General features: G+C 34.8%; 1 protein-coding gene and 1 long non-coding RNA gene across 4 annotated transcripts in view; one reads left to right on the plus strand and one right to left on the minus strand.

Moving 5' to 3' along the window:
* The first annotated feature begins 139 nt into the window (after positions 1-139).
* Positions 140-21,613, plus strand: LOC309881345. Its single transcript, XR_014318118.1, has 3 exons — positions 140-198; positions 17,214-17,301; positions 21,542-21,613. It is a non-coding gene; the product is annotated as an uncharacterized lncRNA (long non-coding RNA).
* The window catches only part of TBC1D23 (TBC1 domain family member 23), a 31,359-nt gene continuing 11,243 nt past the window's right edge, over positions 1,783-21,898 (minus strand). For 2 of the 3 annotated variants that reach the window (XM_082767175.1, XM_082767176.1), the window contains exons 5-19: positions 21,564-21,687; positions 19,123-19,247; positions 18,966-19,009; positions 17,641-17,744; positions 16,957-17,079; positions 15,851-15,943; positions 13,856-14,026; positions 13,597-13,639; positions 12,847-12,956; positions 12,019-12,161; positions 10,778-10,822; positions 7,572-7,660; positions 5,986-6,121; positions 4,641-4,835; positions 1,783-3,671 (exon numbers count right to left, since the gene is read on the minus strand). In XM_082767175.1, coding sequence (XP_082623301.1) covers positions 3,590-3,671; positions 4,641-4,835; positions 5,986-6,121; positions 7,572-7,660; positions 10,778-10,822; positions 12,019-12,161; positions 12,847-12,956; positions 13,597-13,639; positions 13,856-14,026; positions 15,851-15,943; positions 16,957-17,079; positions 17,641-17,744; positions 18,966-19,009; positions 19,123-19,247; positions 21,564-21,687 — 1,627 coding nt within the window. In that variant the 3' untranslated portion in view covers positions 1,783-3,589. The remainder of the gene's footprint in view (positions 3,672-4,640; positions 4,836-5,985; positions 6,122-7,571; positions 7,661-10,777; positions 10,823-12,018; positions 12,162-12,846; positions 12,957-13,596; positions 13,640-13,855; positions 14,027-15,850; positions 15,944-16,956; positions 17,080-17,640; positions 17,745-18,965; positions 19,010-19,122; positions 19,248-21,563; positions 21,688-21,898) is intronic. The other variant, XM_082767177.1, reaches the window with a different exon arrangement.

The following is a 21,898-nucleotide window of genomic DNA, read 5'->3' on the forward strand; positions in this document are numbered from 1 at the left end:
ACGCCCCCCCGCCGTACGTGCTGCGGTTACAAACGCAGCTCCGCCTGCCCCTGTCAAACAAACCCCTCATCCCCAAACTGACCGACCCAAACGATGGCAGAATTACCATCATTATTTTTTTTTCTTCTTTTTTATTTCAGAACAGCAAACCTTGCCGGGTTCCGTGTGCAGAGAACAGCCGTTTCCTGAGTTCCCAAAGTAAGAATAAGAACAAGCAGTAAAGTGGTAACATCCTTTGAACCAGAAAGGCTCATACTATTTCCCATGGTAATGAGAGGTACAATGTGTTTTTCAGATTTCAAAACATTAGCAATATCTGAAAGCATTAAATGTACCCAAAAAGAACGTTAGCAGATTATCACCCCCTCCTTCCCCAAAAGGGGAAACTCTTCAGCCACTGAGTGCCCCCATATTGAAAAATGTTATTTGACAGCATCAAAAGTTTTGAAACTGCAACTGAAATGTTCAGTCACAGCTACAAACACTGCTAATACTCATGTGTGAGGCCTAACAGGAACTAAACTGAAAGAGCAGCAATTAATCTTTACTTACATATGGAGAGGACAATGTAACTAAAATTGTATCTCCCCAGTCTGAGAATACTTCTGGTGGATAATATAAGTTCTGCACAAATTTGCACACAGATCAGAATCTAAAATAACTTGTGAGACAATTAAAACAAAACAAAAACAATCAAAAAAAATCAGTGAACATAGAAGCACTGGCCCTGCCTATGAAAAGCAAAGGTGTAAGTTTCAAATGGTCAAGAAAGCTTACTCTGAGAAGTGTTCCTTTCCTGCAACAGACCTCATTTTTAGTCACCAAAGAGAGGTTAAATGAAAGTTAAAAATCGAGCAACATAGCAGCTGTCATTTTATCTTCAAACAACACATTCAACAGTGTAGTCAGCAGCACATACAAAATAAGAGCCTCTAAACCTCTGGCAAGTAATTAAAAAAAATCCCCAAAGATGAAAGAGACTAGAAGTTGCACACTGATTATTCTGATTATTTTTTTTTTCCCCAAAGCTGTCACTCTAGTACTATAATTAGAATTTCTGCTTAGCAATTCAGGTTTTGTAACTAGCACCCTAACTACAGATGCAACAAATACACCAAGAGACAAAAGTAGTCTCTAAGCTGTGGGTAGACATACATGTAAAATGCCATTATGATTGTTCAGTTTGGATGTAATGCAAGAAGTCTGTTGGTAACTTGCAGTTATAACTTGTAATTTAAAAATTACAAATAATTAACCTCTTATTGGCATAAGTTATACATTTCTACACAGAAGAGATTTTAAAACTGACTTATTGTAGCTTTAGTTACTGTAGATCTAAAAGGTCTGTATTTGTTGACCTCAGAGAAGCACACATGTACACATTACTCATTCTTCATATTCAATACCAGATACACATAATAATTTAACAACTGAATGTACTTTTCAAAAGTAATTAGATTCTTCAAGATACCACTTTAGGTACTTCAGCTACACATCTTAATTTCTCCCCTTATTTTGTTTGCAATTTTTTGCTCTCACTAGCACTCTCTCATGACCTACCAAAATGTGTTGTATCATTTTGTCAACATTTTCATTTGTCAACATAATAGTAAAATATGATGCCGAGATGCCTGGAATTCATGCAGAAACCTTCTCTATAATTTGACCATTTATTACCTCATTTTGACCTTTCTGTGAATGCTGACCATGGTTCACCCAAAAGAATCCTATAAAATTAGCCAAAATTCCAATATACTTACATTAATGTGTCACTGACAGCAGCTCCTAATGACCCATAATCAACTTCTTTTACTCCAGATATCAAGTTCACTTCCATTTACGAAATGCCTTTAGGAAAAACTGTTAAATTGATTCACAGAATTCACACACTATACGATAAAAAAAATACTTTCTGTCAGAAGTTATGTTCAAATTGTACTGGTTTATTTACAACTGTAGTTTATAAACAGTAACACAAACATCTTTACATGAAAAAAATCTCATTGCTGAAATAGGCACAGAGTCAGAGACTCTTCAGGATAGTTTCAGAAGGGAGTAGGAAGAAAATGTAATACAACAGCTGCTGGGCAAATCTATAAATATGTGAGTGTTGGCCCAGGTGCAATTTCATGCAAATATCTTCAACAGTTCAAGTTCTATTGGTGTTTACTCAGATACTAAGAAAAAAAAAAAAAAAGGAATAAGTTCCAGAATTAAGGTGCCCTAGCTTGATTCCTAGTAAAATAACTTAAAATAACTGGCTTTTATAAAGGTCAGTTTATTTTTTCTCCTGATGATGTACCAATTCACTGGTTCTGACTCCAATACTCAGAAGACTTTACACAACAAATCTAACCCCTAGTGTCTTTATTTCACAATTTTTGGTAATTTTCATATCCGTCTACAAAGATGCTATGCCTTTGCCATAAGAACCTTCCAGTACTGGGCTTTGTAGCAAGAGAAACCCTCCTTAATTAACCATTTTGTCTCAAACAGAAGGCTGCAGATACACTATGACACAGTTGCCATCTCTCAAACATTTACTAGCTTTGAAGTTTTTAAAAGAATATAAACAGATGTATTCATGAACTGTTGCCTCCATTGGTTCAACATTTATCGCAAGTATGCAGCACTAGAATCTCTTCACTTTATGTGTGTTAATTTTCTTGCCACACCTTCAGTCTTCAAACACACCTTCTATCAGCAGAAGCTCATTTCTGCATGAACTGAAGGCATATAAAAATCTAATTTACATGTTAGATATTTTGCTTCAGAGGAGTCAGATAACTCTTTTTCAACTGTCATACTCTGCCATGAAGCACTTACTCCAATTTCAACATGTGCACTCATTCTCACAAGAGAAACAATCTTAACCTACGAAATGCAAAATTTAGCATAATTTAAATGAAGCACAACCCTATAGTAAAAGCTTATTGTGTACAGTTCATTTTGGTATTTAAAGATACCCTTATAATCAATTCCAATTATTTAACCTAGTAGTGGATAGGATTTTCAGAAAAGTTAACTTTCCAAATTATTGGCGTTTTGTCCCATTCACTTAACCATTTTTAACTGGAAGAAAATTCCTAAGATTTTATCTGCTCTGCTTACAAGGCTAAGTTTTTCACAGTCCTTGATACTACCCAGTAGGCAAAAATCAAATTTATAGACTGTAGGCCATGAAGACATTTTACTTTCAAGTATCAGTCATTTAAAGCTGTTTCTGTTTTCAACTGCTTCTCCATATCAGGCAGTTCATTCCTTTAACATGCTTATATGAACCCAGCTGCATCCTCTCTTACAAAGATGCAGATCACTCAGATTAAGGGTGCATAAAAAAGAAACAAACTGACCTTTATAATATATACTTCCTTAAAAAAAAAAAGAAGAAAAAAGAAAAAAATTAAAATCCTGTTAAGAAATTGGTAATAATTTACCCTATCTTAAGCCTGCTACTCAGGCACTCCCACCAGCAAACAGAAAAAAATTCTTAAGTTAGTATTCAGTTGGAAAACAGCCAGCCCATGTCCACATACAGTATCTTTGTTGCTTCTTCTTTATAAACTGTTCTCTACAAAGTCTTTAGTTATTAACTCTCCAAGGCATCCAATACTTTCATGATCTGTTGTTTTATGGCTTTGGTAGCATCACCTGCATTTGGAATCAAATACCTTAAGTAGAAAAAAAAAAAAAAAAAAAAAAAAAAAACAGAAAAAGAAAAAAGGCATCATAAACTTGCTACAAAATTTTTGAGCATCAACTCAAATTCTTGCTTTGATTTTTTCCTCTGACACAGTCTAGGGGAAAAGAGGAGGGAAAAACTATTAAAATGAAATAACATTTACTTCCTATTTATGCTCTGACACATTTTCTGTTTGTGAACTTAGAATTGTTGAGGAGTATTTCACTGGCCTTCCTGGAAAGGAAAAATTCCTCATTAATTGACAATGGAACGGAACAGGCAGTTCAAGATCTCTACAGACAGCAATGTCCGATTTACGTATGGCAGTCCTAGGTTTTCATTTTCGTTTTTGTTTTTAATTCCTGTGGACACACCTAGATCATTTAGTTACCGTCCTCTGTTTTGTATTTACACCACTCAATAAAGTGGTGATGAAGTAATTCAACAAGAAGCAAAGTTTTCTGCAACACATTTAATTTACCTGTGTCTGACATAATACCAAACTCATTTTGTCCTAAGTAGCCAACAGGGAAACTATTCTCTCACTTAATTCTGAAAACAGAGCACTCACTGCGCACAGTTCTCACCAAGGAAAAGGATGGGAAAAATGACCTACTGAATGCCAGTGGCTTTGTTACAACAGTGACAAGAAACAAGAGGCTACGTGGATGAAAAAAAAAAATAAGGATGAAAAGACATTACAAAAAAGAAAACACATGCACACATCTCATCCCCAACAACTGTCATTGGAGACCCTAGAGTCCTTTTCTGCTGGGTTTCATAACCCTCTTTACTCCACTGGCAAATCTTCTTCCTAGTTCAGACCTAAATACCTGTTCCTAAATAAAAACTATTACTTTTGAACTCAATTCTGGGAATTACAGCGTACATCTGTCTTCCAGTTGACATCATTCTGTATACCATCACTACCAACATCAGTGCTACTGAAATGGCTTACCTTTCAACTGCCAAAATTTCTATGCCTGAAGTATTGCTATTTCCATATTTAAAGGTAATCAGTTCTGGATGTTTCTTCTTGGATGTGATTTTGACTACAGAGTTGAGTGCTTGTCGAGACTGTATGTAAGCCAGACCCTTCCGTGATGGAATCTCCCTCAAACAATACATATGGGTTGCCGTGACTAGGAGATGACTTGAAGGGAAAGAAAAACAGAAATTACATTTTCTATTTAACTAAGTAACAGCTATTTATAAAGCTAAATTCTACAAACAAATTACATGGAGAGAACTAGATAAAACAGTGTAATACTTATGTAGATTAGGAATGTCTACAAAATACTTCAGATTTTTCTGTAGTACTGAATCACAGACATAAACAAGTATGGCAGCCTCAACAGCATACAAAATCAGAGCAAGTAGTTAGTATCATCACCTCAGCACAAAAGCCACCAGTGATCAACGTCAACGATCATAACCACCAGTAACGTGCCAGGCCATGCAGTGCGGGCAAAACGCCTTCAGTGTCTCTCTTCCATGCTTCAATCCCACCCCAACCCTATCCCTTCATCTACAGAGCTACTCTGTACAAACACTCTGTATGTGGAGCATCAGATTTAAGCTACCAGGATGTGCCAGCACTCCATGACTGATTGCCAGTCACCGAACAAGCACTAAATGAAGTTGTTCACTTGCCCACTCAGTTCAAGACCCACTTTGCTCTTCTTCTCAGAAGCAATGCACATGTGGGGAAACACACTATCGGAGTTCAAACTCACTTTGAGAAATTATATGATGACAGATCAGTGATCATACACCATATAATTTTATTTTTCCGTTAGATTTATTTTAATAAAATCTAATAACAGACCATGATGAAAAAGAAAGTTCATCCTAATTCTGTGTTATCCAGATTCAACAGGATTTGCACTCTTTGGTGTAGCTAAAATGCAGTAAGCAACATGTTCTGCTCTCGCAGGATTAACAAGGTCACTGAATCTCAGGGGCAAGATGAGCACATACTACAAGTCAGAAAGGTAGATAGGAAAAACGTGAAGGAATAGGTACTCAGGTCTACCTGGTCTTGAAAAATAAGCCTACATTTACTGAGAATGTTTTTCTTCTTATCTTGTTTTACAAAGTAAACTTTCACACTATGTTTTGTACATAAGTAATACTCTGTAACACTGAAAATACAAGAACGCAAGTATAGTGGTAACATTTTGTTCTAAATTGCTTCACTATTATACTAGAAATGAAGTTGTATCACAAATAACTGTCCAAGAATATTTTTAAAAATGTATTGAGACAGACATTTTCATTAAGTTTACGAGTAATTCCAGTACCTGGGAAACATATGTCCATTTTCTTTTACTTCATTACAGGGGAAGTTATACTTCACGTCAGGTTTATTTATCCATGTTTGGATGTTGACGACCTCTTTTCGATCATCATCTGACATTGATGAGCTATCAATTTCATCTATTTTGAAGAGGTGGTGGTTAAAAAAAAAAAAAAAAAAAAAAGATTTTCACACAATGTCAGAAGACTTTCCAGCTCAATTAAAATCATAGTAGCTACACTGGTTCAAACAAGGGTCCATCTAGCCCCCAGGTGTCCATAAACAATGGCTCTGAGAGAAACAAGAAAGAGGCACACGTATTTGATACTTCTCTATTAATTCTCTCTCAGCAGACAAGTATTCTCAGCTCATAGGATTCATTAAGCTGGCTTGCTTTGTCCCTTCAGTAAAGTTTGACAGATCTGTTCTACAGGTACTTTTCCAGATTCCACTGAAGTCATGTACACTTTTTGCATCTACAATACCACTTTTTTTTTTGGCAAAGAGTACCAAAAATGTGCCTATATTCCAGGAGGGCCTTTTCCTATTTGTTTTCAGATTGTGTAATTCGTTTGATGACATCTAGTTTCTTGTATGAGAAGAAATAGTTTCATTTTGCTCCTTCCCAATTCTTACCTAAGTCAAACAATGATTGTTTGTGATCAATCTTATTTAAATGACTCCAGATTTTGTAAATCTGATTAATCTTCCTAAAGTATTTCCTTTTAAGGTCAACAATTCCTAATCTAGCTATTTGTTTCTAATATGGAAACTGAGTATGCCTTTTGGTCACAGGATGGCTACTTGTGGGATGATGATGGTTGAGAGTGAGTTAACACTACCAGAATCAAAACAGGACAGCAGTTTGCTGTCCTTGCCATTCTAGCATTTGCACTTGTCTCTCAAAAATCTTTGCGAGAAGTGTGGTGTTCCAGTTTTGCCTGTAATTTTTCAGGCAAAAGTAGATAAATAAAAATTGCACATTTTTTCTGTGGCATTCTGCACGTATATCAAGAGATGAATCAATTCTTAACAGATTCAATGCTAAAACGTTTCACTTTTTAGCATTGGAGAGGTATAATGCTGGAGAGGTGTGCATACATAAGTCCTCTAAAGACTACTTTTTTTTTTCTGTAGAAGGAATTAAGATGGTTATATTAACTGCCAGTACTAGAGATTCAACCTGAAATCTATCAGTCAAATTAAGTCCTTTGCATTCTGCTTACTGTCATGAGCAATAGAGGTACGTTTTTATATTTGCCTCTACAAGACCCGTGTAGAAAAACACCTCTTTTACTACAAAAATACTGAGTGAACATGAAGAATCAACTATATCCACTTGATTCCATTTCTTCCTGTTGGCTGCTTGGTGCCTACCACAAGAACTTTTTTTCTTTAGTTTGCTAATATGTATTTGAAGAGACTACTTCTTCCTTGGTTAGTTCTAGGCATCGCCATTACAAACACAATCAATAGTTAGAAAAATGTCACACATTAAGACAATGATGCAAAACACACTCTTATAATTTAGCCACACATAACAGATTTGTCTATATAAGTCAATCCAGGTAAATGGAAAATCTACTGTACCAGTATCGTATTCTTCTTCATCTCCAATGCTGAATACTGGTTTCACACCACGGTAAGGTTTTCCTACTCTGTCACTGCTGCTGACATGTCTGTTGGCAATGAAAAGGGTAGGAGAGGACATAGGATGGGAGGGAAGAAGACAAATAACTTTCAAACAGATGGTATGAAGCCTATCATAACACAATAGCAAAATGTGAACAACACCTTGCAACTGAAAAAGATGGGAGAATTTCATAGAGTTGCCTTCAAGGAAGCTAGGACTGACACATCACGCAGTTTGGTTAGTAAAAGCATGTATTCCACAGTTATTTGGCAAGGCTGAGTACTATGGTGAAGTAAAAAGAAACACTTGCTTTAAGAACTTCTGATCACCTTCCCAAATTACAAAATACATTAGAGACTGTAAAACTTAACACATGATACGATGTTTCTGACATAAAACTCTGAACTCTGCCTAAAGTATTTTTGAACATGGAAGGTAGACTTACAAAAGAAAATGCCAGATAGGGATAGAGGAAAAATTTAAGACTATTAATTAACATCTAGAAGTTCATTTTTCTGGTAAATAGGTCACTCCTCGGAAAGATAAAATACCCTAAGCATTTCAAAGTGGGGGCATTATAAACCATCCATTGTAGGGTGAATTCTGACTTCCTGTCCATTACTTCCACCAGTATAAAACCAATCCTGTAATTTTTGTTCAAGCAATTCTTGCTGCTAATTTCAGCATCACTGGGATTTCTGCATAGATACTGACCTCAAAAATCATCGAAATCTGCGTCTACAGATAATGTTAAATGACTCAAGCAAACAGAAATGAATCTTAAATGTTTGACAATAACAGTTGCTAACTCCTAAGATATTTTAAAGCTCTAGCCCAGAGTGCTGTGAAGATAGTCACAGCTGCCATGTTAAAGGTTCTGGTCCTTCAGTATAGAGAAATGCCTGAAAAAAAAAAAAACAAACCAAAACAAACAAACAAAAAAACACCAAGAATACCTAAGGGTTCAGAAAGCCTCAAAATGCACATCTTCTGGGGTGGGGAGAATGATGACACCAAACAACAACCCCAAAACCAATTAATGATTTTAGCGTAACTGGCAACATGAAATAGTTCAAACCAAACCCCAAAACCAATACTCCAAAACACACCTGTCCCTTTTGTCAATTTCAGTTTTGATAGCCTTCCCCTACTGCAATGTGCATTTATACTTCCTATAAACCACAACCCTGGGTTCATGTTCTGAGTATGTTCTCACACTTGTTTACGTGCCTCTGTGGAACTATGTCAGAGATGCAACTTTCTTAGTAGTAATATTAATGAATGCCAGCTCACATGTAGGTCTGAACGTATATTTGAAAGTTAAAAAAGCAACCTAAACTTTCTATGGCTAAAATTTACTAATGTAGACAAAACAAGGAAATGTTTAATAGGAAAAGAATGCATTCTACAAAAAAAAGAAAAAAACAAAAAACATACAAAAACATGCGAATTAGTGTTTAAGACAATAAGCATCAATGACACTGACAATTCAGGAGGGCAGTGTTTCTTTATGTAGATTTTTGTAAATATGGACTTGTTTTAGGAATACGTAACCAATTTAGTAAGAAATACATTTGAATAATGTTGAAATGAATTACATAGGAAGGATTTAAGAAAAGATCTTATTGGTATTTATAGAACAAAGTTAGTTAAGACAAGAGAAATAAGAAAGCCATTTTATAAAAAACTGGTAACATCTTAAACTAGAAATTAACTTCCCTTAAACCTGTTTGCATGGAAGGCCATCATCACATTGCTACAAATTTAATGCAATTCCCTTTAGTGACAAATCTGCAAAATGAAATATATTGGAGATAAAAGCTAAGTGGATCCTCCTAAATGAATGGGAAAAGGTTTTTCAGAGCTGCAATTTTAAGATAATAGTCTAACAATCAATACTGTGAGTAAAGTTGGTTATTATTGCATCTGCCTACTAAAACAAGCTCTATGAGTGAAAGCAGAAAGCAAAATAACTCACGTATAATCTCAATATACTTCTTGGTTACAAACACCAATTTAAGTGTCTTTTAATTACTGAACAGTCACAAAAAGTGTTTCAGGTTGGAATTTTAGTACTTTCTTAGAGCATTCTAAAAACTGATCAAGAAAATGGGTAGAAAAATCTCCACAATCTTCAGGATTTCTAAATTATAATATGCTATTGGGATAATTCCAATAGATGCTGGTTACCATTACTGTTGGTTTGCCTCAGACAACTCTATTCTGTAATGCTTATGGGTAAATATTATTTCTAAGTATGTACAAACTACTTGAAAGCTGTGGATCAAAATCCTTGAAAACCTCAAAGAGCAGTTTAATTCTCCATTAATTCTTATGGCACTGATCTTCGATACTTTTTGGTTTTTGAGGGTAAAAAGCTGTAACATTATGTTCTTAAAGGATAAGCAAAGTTCCTGAGTAATTATGCATGCATACTGTAGAAGCATGCACAACTGTGGAAGTCCTTCATTAATCAAAAGTAATTTTATATACCCTCAAAATCATATTTTTCGTTTTTGAAGTATTTATGAGATAATATATCTGACACAAATGTGAGGGTACTCCACAGTTCTGTGAAATGCTGTTGTTACATCAACAAGATGAGGGCAAGTTGCAGGGCATATTTACTTATCACCTCAGCATCTGTGTTTTCCCAGTAACGAGTACCTCTGTTTCTATCAGCACATTCTATCACCGCATGCTAAGAATCACAGCAATTCCAGATTTACAGATAGGATTTCAGCTTAAGTCTACCCCCTTAAGCTGTGATGACACTTGATACACAATTTGTAACAAGCCCTTTTTGTAGCTGCAGTCTCTCTTGTTAAAAACTTAATTTGTTCAGCAATTGTTCCTGTTGTATTTCACTAATACAAGTCATTTATAAAAATATAAATAAGAATGACAAGTGAAAAAAAAATAGTTCCACAGAAAGCAACTGTAAGGAAGAAACCAGAATTAACAAAGCAGAAACCAATAGAACAAAGCTCTGCCAAAGCATTCTTTTCTTCCTCTAGTCCCCTAACTAGTATTTGTAAAAAGCAATAGCTTTAGTAGATATCTGAGCTATTTTGTCAGTGTAACCAATGCTTACAAATATTGCAATGCCATGCTAAATACGACAACGGTGGTTTTAGTCAGACTGCTTAATTCTCAAGCTTACCGCTCCAGGCTTGCTCTGTCTGGCCAGGGAATATTGAAAGGTATTCTATAGGACATTGGGGCAGAGGACAGAACAAAACAATTAAAAAAAAAAAAAAGTTTAAGGGAAAAACCTAGAAAAACAATTGAAATGCTCTATATCGGCAGTGTATCTTTGTCAAGGAGGATGCTTATAAATAAATTAAGGAACGCTTCATGACAGATAGCTGTGAGGTAGAAAAATTTGTAAAAAATTTAAAACCACAGTTTTTAATGCTATGTATGGCTTATCTACACACCCCATTTGAATTCTTCACATGACAAAAGGTCCTACAAAATGCTATTTAAATTTTTTTTGCCTCTAAGCATGAACTAATTAAAAGTATAACTTTCTAACACACAAGCAACAGTCTGTTCCTTTGATCAGGCATAAGACTACTGAAAGACTGCTATTACTTTGACCCACATTTCAAGTCCTGCTATCAAGCAAACACTAGCTCTATAAGATTCTGGAATACTAATGTCTTCGTAACATACAACTCCAAAGGATGCATTTGAAAGAACTCTAAAACAGTCTATTCAATTAAAACTTTGACAGATTAAAGCTGTTCTTCTTTAATCTAGTTAAGGCAAGCATTTGGAATGAAGATCTTCAACTTTGAAAGTGTCTTTTAACATACTTGACTATTTTCATTCCCATCCCTACTTGCAGGAACAAAAATGAGCAAGCCAATTTGGGGTTTAAACATAAGCTTACATCAGAACTTGAAACAGAAGATCCTCAAAAAAAATAATTACCCTCAACTTGACAACATCGGGCAGTAAAAAAAATAAAGCAACCAACCAACCAAAAGAAAACAGCAATGAAAACCTGTCCATAATCTTTCTGTCATTCACCCATTCCGTTAGTCAGGATGGGAAGGAACTAAAACATAAGTGAAATTATTCTCGCCTTTTAGACTAAACACAGAAATGACACATTACAGTCATTTGAACTAACCACGCAGTGACAAATTCTAGGATAAACATTCAAGAGAAAAGGTTGTTTACATTGGCCTTGCAATTACTAAGGCAGCACGGTAGATTTCCTATATCATGATAAAATTGTGAGGGGACAGAAGGGTAAGAAGTATGAAAACTGAAACTGGAAGGTAACTTTTTTTTTCCTTTTCTAATTAGCACAATTTTTACGTTTACAAAATAGCCACCTGAAAAAGGTAGTCATTCCTTACTGTTAACCACAGTGAGATATAAATGACCCACCTGTCCACTGGAGTGGATGTATTTTCAATAAAACTAATAACTTTTTCTTTCACGTTCACAGACTTAGTCTTCAAAGCAACTGTCATTTTATTCACCAAGGACTTCACTCCTTTTCCATCACTTGAACCATTAGGAGAATCACCCTGCAAAAATAACTTCTCAGGCTTAATCATTAAAAAATCATTAAAAAAACATGCAATTTCATCACGGGTTCTGATTTTTTAAGAACTGAAAAAGACTACAAAATATTACATGTGCACTTTTTGGTTCTCAACAGAAAATTAATGACAGCATTAAGCATTCTTTTTGAGTTCTATCAAATGATATCAATGGCATGGGTCTGAAATAAATATCTAAAAAAGCAAGCTAACAAATCTCATTAATCATCACTCTAGTATGAAAATCTAAAGAGGAAGGAATTATATTCATGCTAAACTGTATCCAAATTAAAAGCCAAGTTCTACAGGCAACATATCAGCTGTAGAAAAGAGCCAATTTTGAGCCAATTTTACAGTTTCCCATGAAACTGTAAGCCAGCTTTACAGTATCTTATTCCCTGAGTAAGAAAGAGCCAATAAGAGTCTATATTAGTCCATTACTTATACTCTGCTAGTGAATGACTGACTACAGCAAGTTCTTCTCTACAGGCTCTCCCTTTCAAAAATGTTTACATTACCTACAACTAGATAGTGAAAAAAAACACAACTGAGAACAATCAAGACTTGAAGTAATGAACTTTACAGATCAGAAGGAGGAATAAGAAGAAAAAAATTCAGTACACCTGGGTCTCTGATACCACTACACCGCTTGAGTTTAAAATTTACTCACATCAACAGAGGAGTTTATGCTACTTCTTGAACCCGAGGTACTAGCAATCCAGTGCCCATATCCACTTTCTGGTCCTTCAACATTGATATCTGCTAAGTGCTGCTGGAGGGCTGTTAAAAGGCCATTAAAAATGTTCAGAACTACACTGGAATTAATCTGTTGACAAAAATACCATGTAACAATTTTTGCTCCACATGCTTCAGTAAAACACATAAATTCAGATACTGCTATAATCACCCCTGTTTTTTCTTTCAGTAATCAAAATGCATTAACATAAGCTTTATTAAAAAAGAAAATGAACAAACAAAAAGCCCCACCAAACATCCAGACAAAAAATAGTCAACATAGAGCAGCAAACAAAAATAAGCCACTACTTTGATCCTAATGATAGCTGTTTTGACACTGCACTTATTGACTAGTATTGCTTCTATGATCATATTGTGGTATAAACATCTCCACTGTTTGTAGAGCCTCACTGATTGATTCCAGGAACTAGCTGCTTAAGCAACACAAACTGACAACTTAAGAAAACACAATAATTAAGCAGCATCTTCATGTGGATCTGCAATGCACAGAGACTAAACATCAGGAATGAAAACTCAAAGGAAGAGGCAATTTCCCCTGCTTCCTGTACTAAATTTTCACCAGTCAGAATTTTCTAGCCAAAGCCTAATAAAAATACAAACAATATTAAGATACCAAGTTTTCTTAAGACAATATTAATACAAAGGTTGTTATCAATAGGCTTACCCATAAATCCTCCTTTGGCAATGCTTACATACTCTTTATTTTTCTGCAACAGAAAAGACATTTTTGGTTGAGGTAAAAATCTGTGGATTGAGACTTGCAAGCACAGTAAAGAAACGCAGGCTTGTTTAAAAAAAAAAAAAAAAAAGAGTAGTATTAAAACAGTTAAGATCTGAAGGGGAAAATATTTTGTCATTTAATATCACTGATACATTCAGACACTTTATTTCAACTATTAATATCAACAGCAATTCAGTTGTACCTGTAAGAAGTGTGCTAGCACCATGTTCATATACATATCTTCTTCTTCCCTGCCACTTCCCATGAAGCAGAGATGTTCCCCACCAGCTATAGAGCCAGACTCAATGGACTGTTTTTGTGCTTCCAATAGTGATTTTACAGACTGTGCAAACTCTGATGGGTTTTGAAGCATCTGTGGAATGCACAAACGAAATCTGCTTAACACTAAAGTACTGTAACACAACAATGAAAAGACACAAACTTTGAAAGTGGTTATAATTTGATTAACACAAAAAATGCAACATCAACACTTCACAAGACAGACACACACATGTACACACACCAGACAGCTTGAATCAGACCTCATGTTATATAAAGAACATGAAGAATGGTCCTTTTCTTCCTCACTGCTCTCCCCAACAAAGAAATACAGCTTACATTTGATAGTTTATTTTTACAGACACCAAATAATGGAGGAAAAAAGTCTTTGCAACTTTAATGTTGCAGTAAGTTGGCAATATGGCAGAGACTGATTTCTGTATTTGCATATGTCCAAGTATGACAACTCCAAATTTTGTCATTTTGGAACTAGAATTTCTAGTTGCCAGTATGGTTCTCCTCTTGTTGTCTCCCTGCAATGTTTTTTTCATTGCTTTAATTGAGATTAGGGAAAAAAGCTGACAATTAGAAGTACAAGGAAATACCTGGAGTCCTTAGTACTCTCAAAAAGTTAAGGCTGTGGTCTCCTGAAGGCTTATTATGCATGAAAACACAATGAGCTACTACACAAAAAAAGATGAAGGAACACAGACATTCTAAATACATCTGAAATTTCAGCCTACTCCTTTGGGGAAGGCAATTAATTGAATTAATGAGGAAATGTTGACCTGTAACTGGATTTGAGGGGGTAAAAGTCCCTGTTATCCAGCCTTTACATGGATTAAATTTTGAAATAGAGTAACAAGTACACAAGCTATCCATCAGTAATTTAGCCTGAATTTTAACTGGAATTTTCCTAGAACCAAATATTGCTGCTTTAATACTTAGGGGCTAAATCTCATTGCATTCTCTATCTAAGACTACCTATAAACAAGACTGAAAATTTGTTAGGATTTCATTTTTTCTCATATATTAGTAAGTCTTTCTAACTATTAAATAGTTTCTAATGATTATTATTACTTTATTGAATCTCATGTTCATTCAAGTCTAGAAGAAGGACCCCCACATACTGCAGTGTTTTTTCCTAAATAATTTTTGATCTATTTTAAAAACCTAAACGTTACATAATTATACTTGTGCAAATAATACTGAATAATACAGCATTTTAACTAAAGAGATAAAGGGGAAGGACTGAGCGTATTAACTGAGAAAGTTTTAAAAAAATGCAAAACAAAAAAAAAATTATCACAAATATACAGAGAAATCATTCCAAGCAGCACCTATAAACTGTTTGAAATTAAATAAAGAGGGTTAATCTAGAATTGAAGACTACACTGGTACGCAGCTGAAGGATAGGCAACTTGTGAGAAAAATTACTGTAGAAGTATGATTAAATGTTCAATTAGGAATTCATAAATCAAATGGAAACTAGAGCAGAATATTTAATGAAGTAAATAGTCCATAGTACACCTCAGTCCCAAGATCAATGCAATTCCTCTCTCACACTGTACTTCCAAAATTTCCAAGGAGCATCTAAATCATTTTTAGGATATATGCGCCTTACAACCATGCCACTATAATGCCAATAAAAGATGATTTCTCCAAGCAATGTCTAGACTGTAGCTTCTATGGGTTTCCAGTTCTAATTGGAGATCAAGAACTCTGAAATCTCACATTCTAATGTCACAAAGGATTAAAGTTCTCAGTAAAATGATGGTTCCACCAACTGCCTTTAGAAAAGCAAACTTTTGAAGCCTCATCATCACAGTTGTATGGACAAGTCATTTTTTCAAGACTGACATTCCTCTTTCCTTCTACTTAACTCAAAAATCAGTAGAACAATAAAAAGCATACAAACCAAATCGGAGTCTAAATGAAATGCTGTTGATAAGTGCCCAGCATTGTATTGTTCTGCAGGACGACAATCCACTACGAAGAACCTTACTCCTTCCTGAAAGAGAAAGATTTTGCCCCAAATTTTAAAATCATGTAATTAGTGATATGAAAGCACATAATTCAACTATATTTTCGTAGTAATTCCAATGCTACAGGAAACCATCAGAGGGGCTAACAGCTATCAGAAAATTGTATTTTGAGTATTCCATACTACTGTTAGCAGGCCACCAGCAGTGTTTTAATAATTATTTCCCATTAATACATTAACTTACAAATCAGAAAGTATCACCAGGTGTAGTACATACTGCAATTATTTCACCTCTACTGATAAGAAATATAGTGGGTATGAGAACATGCATCAACAATACAAGAAGAGACAGCTTTGAAGTCCCAATCTAACAGTCCAATACTACTCAGCACAACACAGAAGGTTAGATTTACATCCCACTAACTTAAACAGGGTATAAACTCATGCTTAACTATACTCGGACTAGGTAAAGAAATACACATGAGGAGCTGGAGCCTAGATACCGCTACAGAAAGCCAGTAGTCAACAAGAAACACTGTAATCTAGCTACAGTATTATTCATATATTGGTCTTAAAAACTGTAAATGAGGTCCTTGCATCTAAGCATATCTGCAATGAACTACCACAGAAATAGTTTGAAACCATTTTTCATTTGTTTTTCTAAACTGTTCATTGACAAAAGGTCGATACTTCATAATGGCATTTTTCTCAAAGGTACAGAGAAGTGGGTTTTAAATTTTCCTCTGTAATAGCTACATCTGGAAAGGAATTCAAATCAGTGAGATATTTCTTCAAGCTCCCACCCGTACGGCCTAAATCAGCTGTATTAAGTTCCCTTTTGCTGTAGCTCAAGTTGTTACAGTACAGAGGTACTGCAGTCAACAGATCATTTACAAGAGAGACAACTTCAATACAAGAACACTCTTCCCTGAAATATTTATCTGTGTTGTTGGCACTTAGATGTGTTTTTGATACATGAAGAACTCAGGAATTATTTTCTTTTTCTAGAAGGTTAGAGAAAAGTAATTCATTATACTGACTCCTTGTTGCTGATTTGCTTGAAGAATCTCAGACACAGAAACTGCTAGACAGAGAGCCTGGCTCAAGTCTGTGTCATCATCTTTGAGGCCGAGTAAGCTGCTGCCAAAAAGACTGTGATTGTCCTAATAAGGCAAAAAAAAAAAAAAAAAGAAAAAAGTTAAATGAAGCCATTGTCTTTAAACATGAAGGCATAAAGTAAAAATATATTATCGATGTCAAAAACATTAAGCCTAATACACACGTGTTTTGTCCACAGTCATCAAATCTATTCCATGAATTCACCAAGGATTTCTTAAGTAAGGACTGCAAGAACAGAACCTGTGATGATGACAGCTTTACTTCATGTAAGTGACTTTCTTTCTGTTTGCTGTTACAAGTACTGTGCTGTGCAGCCTACTACAGAACAATTGTGTCAGTGTGGCATTTTTACTTTATCAGTTCTTATAAGAATCTGGTTTGAAAAACAACGTCATCAGTCATGAAAAATCAATACTGCAGGGAAGCTTCTTGCTAACAAGTTTCATGGGAGCTTTTAATTCAAAGATCCCAAACGTAAATGTCACAAGAATAATAATATGAAAAAGATGTTTAAAATATCACAATTAAATAGTCACTGAATTTACTGTCAGCAGGGGCTTGAAGTCACTAAAAAGAGGAGAATTTCAAAATTACTTTGTTATTACCTTTCTGAAAGAAGCCGGAGTTTTACTACAGTAATATTGCGCCAAAGAGAAGAGATCCTCTATATCCTCTAGCTCCAGATTGGCTGGTGAAGTTTCTAGGAACTCTGATATACACAAATGACATAAGTGCATCATTATTTCAAACACAGCAAAGAAGTAGTGTATCATATTGTAACTTAATTTTAATCTTTTTTTTTTTTTTAAGTAAAGCTTAACATAATTTGTTTTGTTGATTAAACTTGAATGCCAACTTATTCTCTAGATAGCAGCAGAACATAAAGGAAATAATCCTTATGCAATGGAAACCTGTGCTATTTGCCAGAAATTCAAGCCTTTGATGCAGAATTCTTTTTTACCACATTCCTACCTCTGCACAGTTTTAGCTTTCAGTTGTAATATTAAATCAGCTGCCTTCTGTAAAATGGGCTGACCAAAAGAACCCTCTAAAACAGAATACTTATCAGTTGCACAGTTGTATGTCCAGGATAGTACAAAGGTGTAGTTCTGGAGTATACAGCAACAAAGCAAGCCCTAAGCAACATTATTTTTGGCTATCAGTAGTTAGTTTATTAATTATATAATGTCATACTGTGTAAAAAAAAAAGAAAAGAAAAAAAAAGAAAAAAAAAACAAACAAGGTAGTGAAAATAGGGGGCTTATAAAAAAGATGGAGAGAGGCTTTATACAAGGACCTGTAATAACAGGACAAGGGGGTAATGGTTCTTAACTGAAAGAGGGTAGATTTACATTGGATATAAGGAAGAAATTCTACACTATGAGAGTGATGAGGCACTGGAACAGGATGTCAAAGCATGCTCCATCCCTCTAAGTGCTCAAGGTCAGGCTGGGTGGGGCTTTGGTCAACCTGGTTTAGTGGGAGGTGTCCCTGCCCATGGCAGGGGGGTTGTAAATAGGTAATTTTTGAACTCATTTCCAACCAAAACTATCCTATGATTCTATGATCAGAGCAATGAATTAAGCCTCAATCAAGTTCATACAAAGATAATAATTTGGAAAATGTAACAAGTGCAGTATATTTAAACAAAGATATGAAAGCTACTGCTTTGAGCTTGAAAACATGGTAATTGTCTCAACTGAGTACAAAACTAGGTATGGAAGTGCTAGAAGGAAATACAAGAAAAGAGGACAGGGCAGATGTGACACAGCACAAGAACAACAAAAAAGGAAATAGTAAGGGGATGTATTGATGAGAAAATCACAGTAAATAATTAAATGACAATTCAATTATTCAGTAATAAACATAATAAACAATGAGGACTATATTATATGATGAATATTTTACTAGAAGACGTATAAGTACTTACTTATCATTTCTTCTTTGTCTGATTCTTGCGCTAAGATAACGTCTCTGAAAACAGTAAAGTCACAGGGAAAGATTAAGATAGCAAAACCAAAATAAAATACAAGCAGATTAAAACTGTGTCAACAGAGGAAATCTCAATGAATTAACAATATACTTACTTTGCATTCACAAGGATGATTAACATTAAGAAGTAGATAAAGAATGGATCTGCTTGTTGTAGATAACCGTCCCATATTGCCTGAGTGACTTCAGCTGAACAGTAATATGAGAAAAGGCTCCCCAGCTAAAAATTTAGAAAATATTGTCAGCAGAAAAAAAAGCTGTAACAAGGAATAATCTTATCAGAACAGCATTTTTAAGAGATACAAGCTAGCTAAAATATAATAAAACCAACAAAAACATGTTAAAATATACATTTGTACCACATATTAAAGGAATGCTCTTCCCTCACAGTATTTAGGGAAACATGCAGTAATGATTCAGGCTTTTCTGTGAATAAATCCTCCTAGTGTAAAAGCAAACTGAGCTGTACATTGTACGCGCAGCAAATTCAACCAGAAATACAACAATTGGGCTGGAACGCCTCTTAGCTCACAGCCACTCCTCAATACTAATTGTATTATGCCAGATCATTTACAAGACAATAATAGAATACATTTACTCAACTAGATTAGCAAACAAGAATAAAAGGCTACTGTAAACAGCATTCTCTCATTTTCACAGTAGAACCAAGCTACTTGAATATTGTTGCACATTAATTTGACAATGTTACTTACTTTGTATTACATTATGATTAGTTACGGCTCATTAATTGAACACTTGCAAGCAACGGAAAATTGCCATTACCATTTAACAAACTGTTTACCTGTTCTCATGTTTCCTTTTAAAAATACACCTTCTCTGATAGTGATGTTCAAAGTGGATAAAAGAAACGCTAGGAAGGTCCTTTCATACACCCTGTATAAAAGCTTGAATCGCACCTAATTCAAATGCATACCAGCTGGCTTCACTGGGGAGTTACTGAGCTTTCTATTGCATTTAAATTTATATCAACAAAGTTACAGCTTTCAAAAGCTCAGTTAGCTGTTTTAAAACACCATCAGGGAATATTTCAATGCTTTTTGGTATACTTTTGTAATAAAAGGTAAGAAGATTTTTCCGGCTCTGCATCGAACACTACTGAAGACAGTATGTCCCTGAACAATGAGACGACAAGTCTCTGAATATTGCTGATGCATTTCTACACATTAGAAGAATTTCTATAAAAAGTAAATTTGTTTATAGATGAAACAACAATGAATTTTAATGTAATCTTAAAATATAAATTGAGGTTTCAGATTGGTCTCTAACCTTGTATGCCAAAGGGCTTGACATTCAGGTCGGCAACATCAATTTCCCTACCTCCTTTCAAAAGATTTCTTTACCTAATAAATCACTAATCTTTTAATAAAGACTCTGAAAGAAGTTTGTATTTACTAAGGAAAAATATATAAAAATAGGTACACTCCATAGGAAAAAAGACCCAATTCCTCCTCTAAAGACTGATGACTGACAAAAGGCAGATTTCGAGAATATGGAAACTCTTCCTGCATTTAAATATTAAAATTGGTAGCAGCCCAAAAAAAAAATCTTTTTAAACAAAAACAAAAATCAAAACTTGTAGTTCAGCAACTTGTTTTAGTCATATATCCTTAACTGATAGCAAACGGAGTTCCAAAAAAAAAAAAAAAAAAAAAAAAAATTCATAGCCAGTGAGTAAGAAAGAAGAATCTAGAAGAGATCATGAGGTAATTATGAAGTCTTCCTTACTCATTTACAATCTTTTCCTTTAAGCCTGTTCTGTAAGTACTATAACATGATTTTGTATGGTCTAATACTACACATGATTTTGTATATGTACTAAGTAGTACTGACTGAAACATGACAATTTGGCTGCTTTATGTTGTAGTCCTGCTACACAACCCTTTTTTTTTTAAAAAAAAAACAACAACAACAACAAAAATACCTCCTTGAGGTAAGCATCTTTCTAAGCATCTCCTCCTACCCAAGGCAGTTTAGAAATTTAAAGGAGAAGGAAAAGAGAAATTCTTGAAGAGCTGCAAAATATGTATATATATGTGTATATATATATATGCCTAAACTTTAAAAGGTATGACGGCTCTATGCTACAGTTAACTACCTAGTACAGCGCTATACCTAATGCAATGGGCATTCTTAAAACAGCTGATTTTGAAAGACCAGTTAGGCTGATGTTTCTTCACATCTACAACCATATAACAGCCCACTATAAAAACTAATGTCAAACATTATGGCTGCTTACTATTTTGAGTATGTCAGTTGCATTCCTACTTATTCGAAGTAGTTCCTAACACGAATGGCTCAATTAAAATCTAGTACAATACAAATGTGATATTTACAAGATCTTCTACCTTACATTATGAAACTGAAGACAAGAAAGCCTCCACTATATTAATATAAATGATTTATTTCAATTTATGCAGTTTTAATCTCTTGTACTACTCTTCCCTAAACTGGAATGTGTACTTCAATTTAAGAGGAATTTATTTTTCATTATAGGTCCCTACTTTCACTTTATTACCCAGTTGAGCGCATATGAGTCTGGGGTCATCTTCTTGGTATCAAGAAAGGAGCAGAGTTCAGGCTCATGGTACTGAAGAAGCAGCCTAAATAGATGGAATGGTCTTCCCTTCAGAAAACAATCCCTGAAAGGCAGCAGTGAAAATAATCATGAAATCCCCCAATAAAATTTCAGTTCTCAGACTTAAAGTAGCAATTTTTTGTAGGGATAATGTAATTTCCAACATGGTCCTTTTAAATCACAGGGACTAATCTTGAAACCAGCATGCCTCATAACAGAAAAATGAAATGAAAACAAAACACCTACAAACAACAAACCCCCCACAATATTGAAAA

Source organism: Aythya marila (genome assembly GCF_965140915.1).
Source record: "Aythya marila genome assembly, chromosome: 1".
NCBI lineage: Eukaryota > Metazoa > Chordata > Aves > Anseriformes > Anatidae > Aythya > Aythya marila.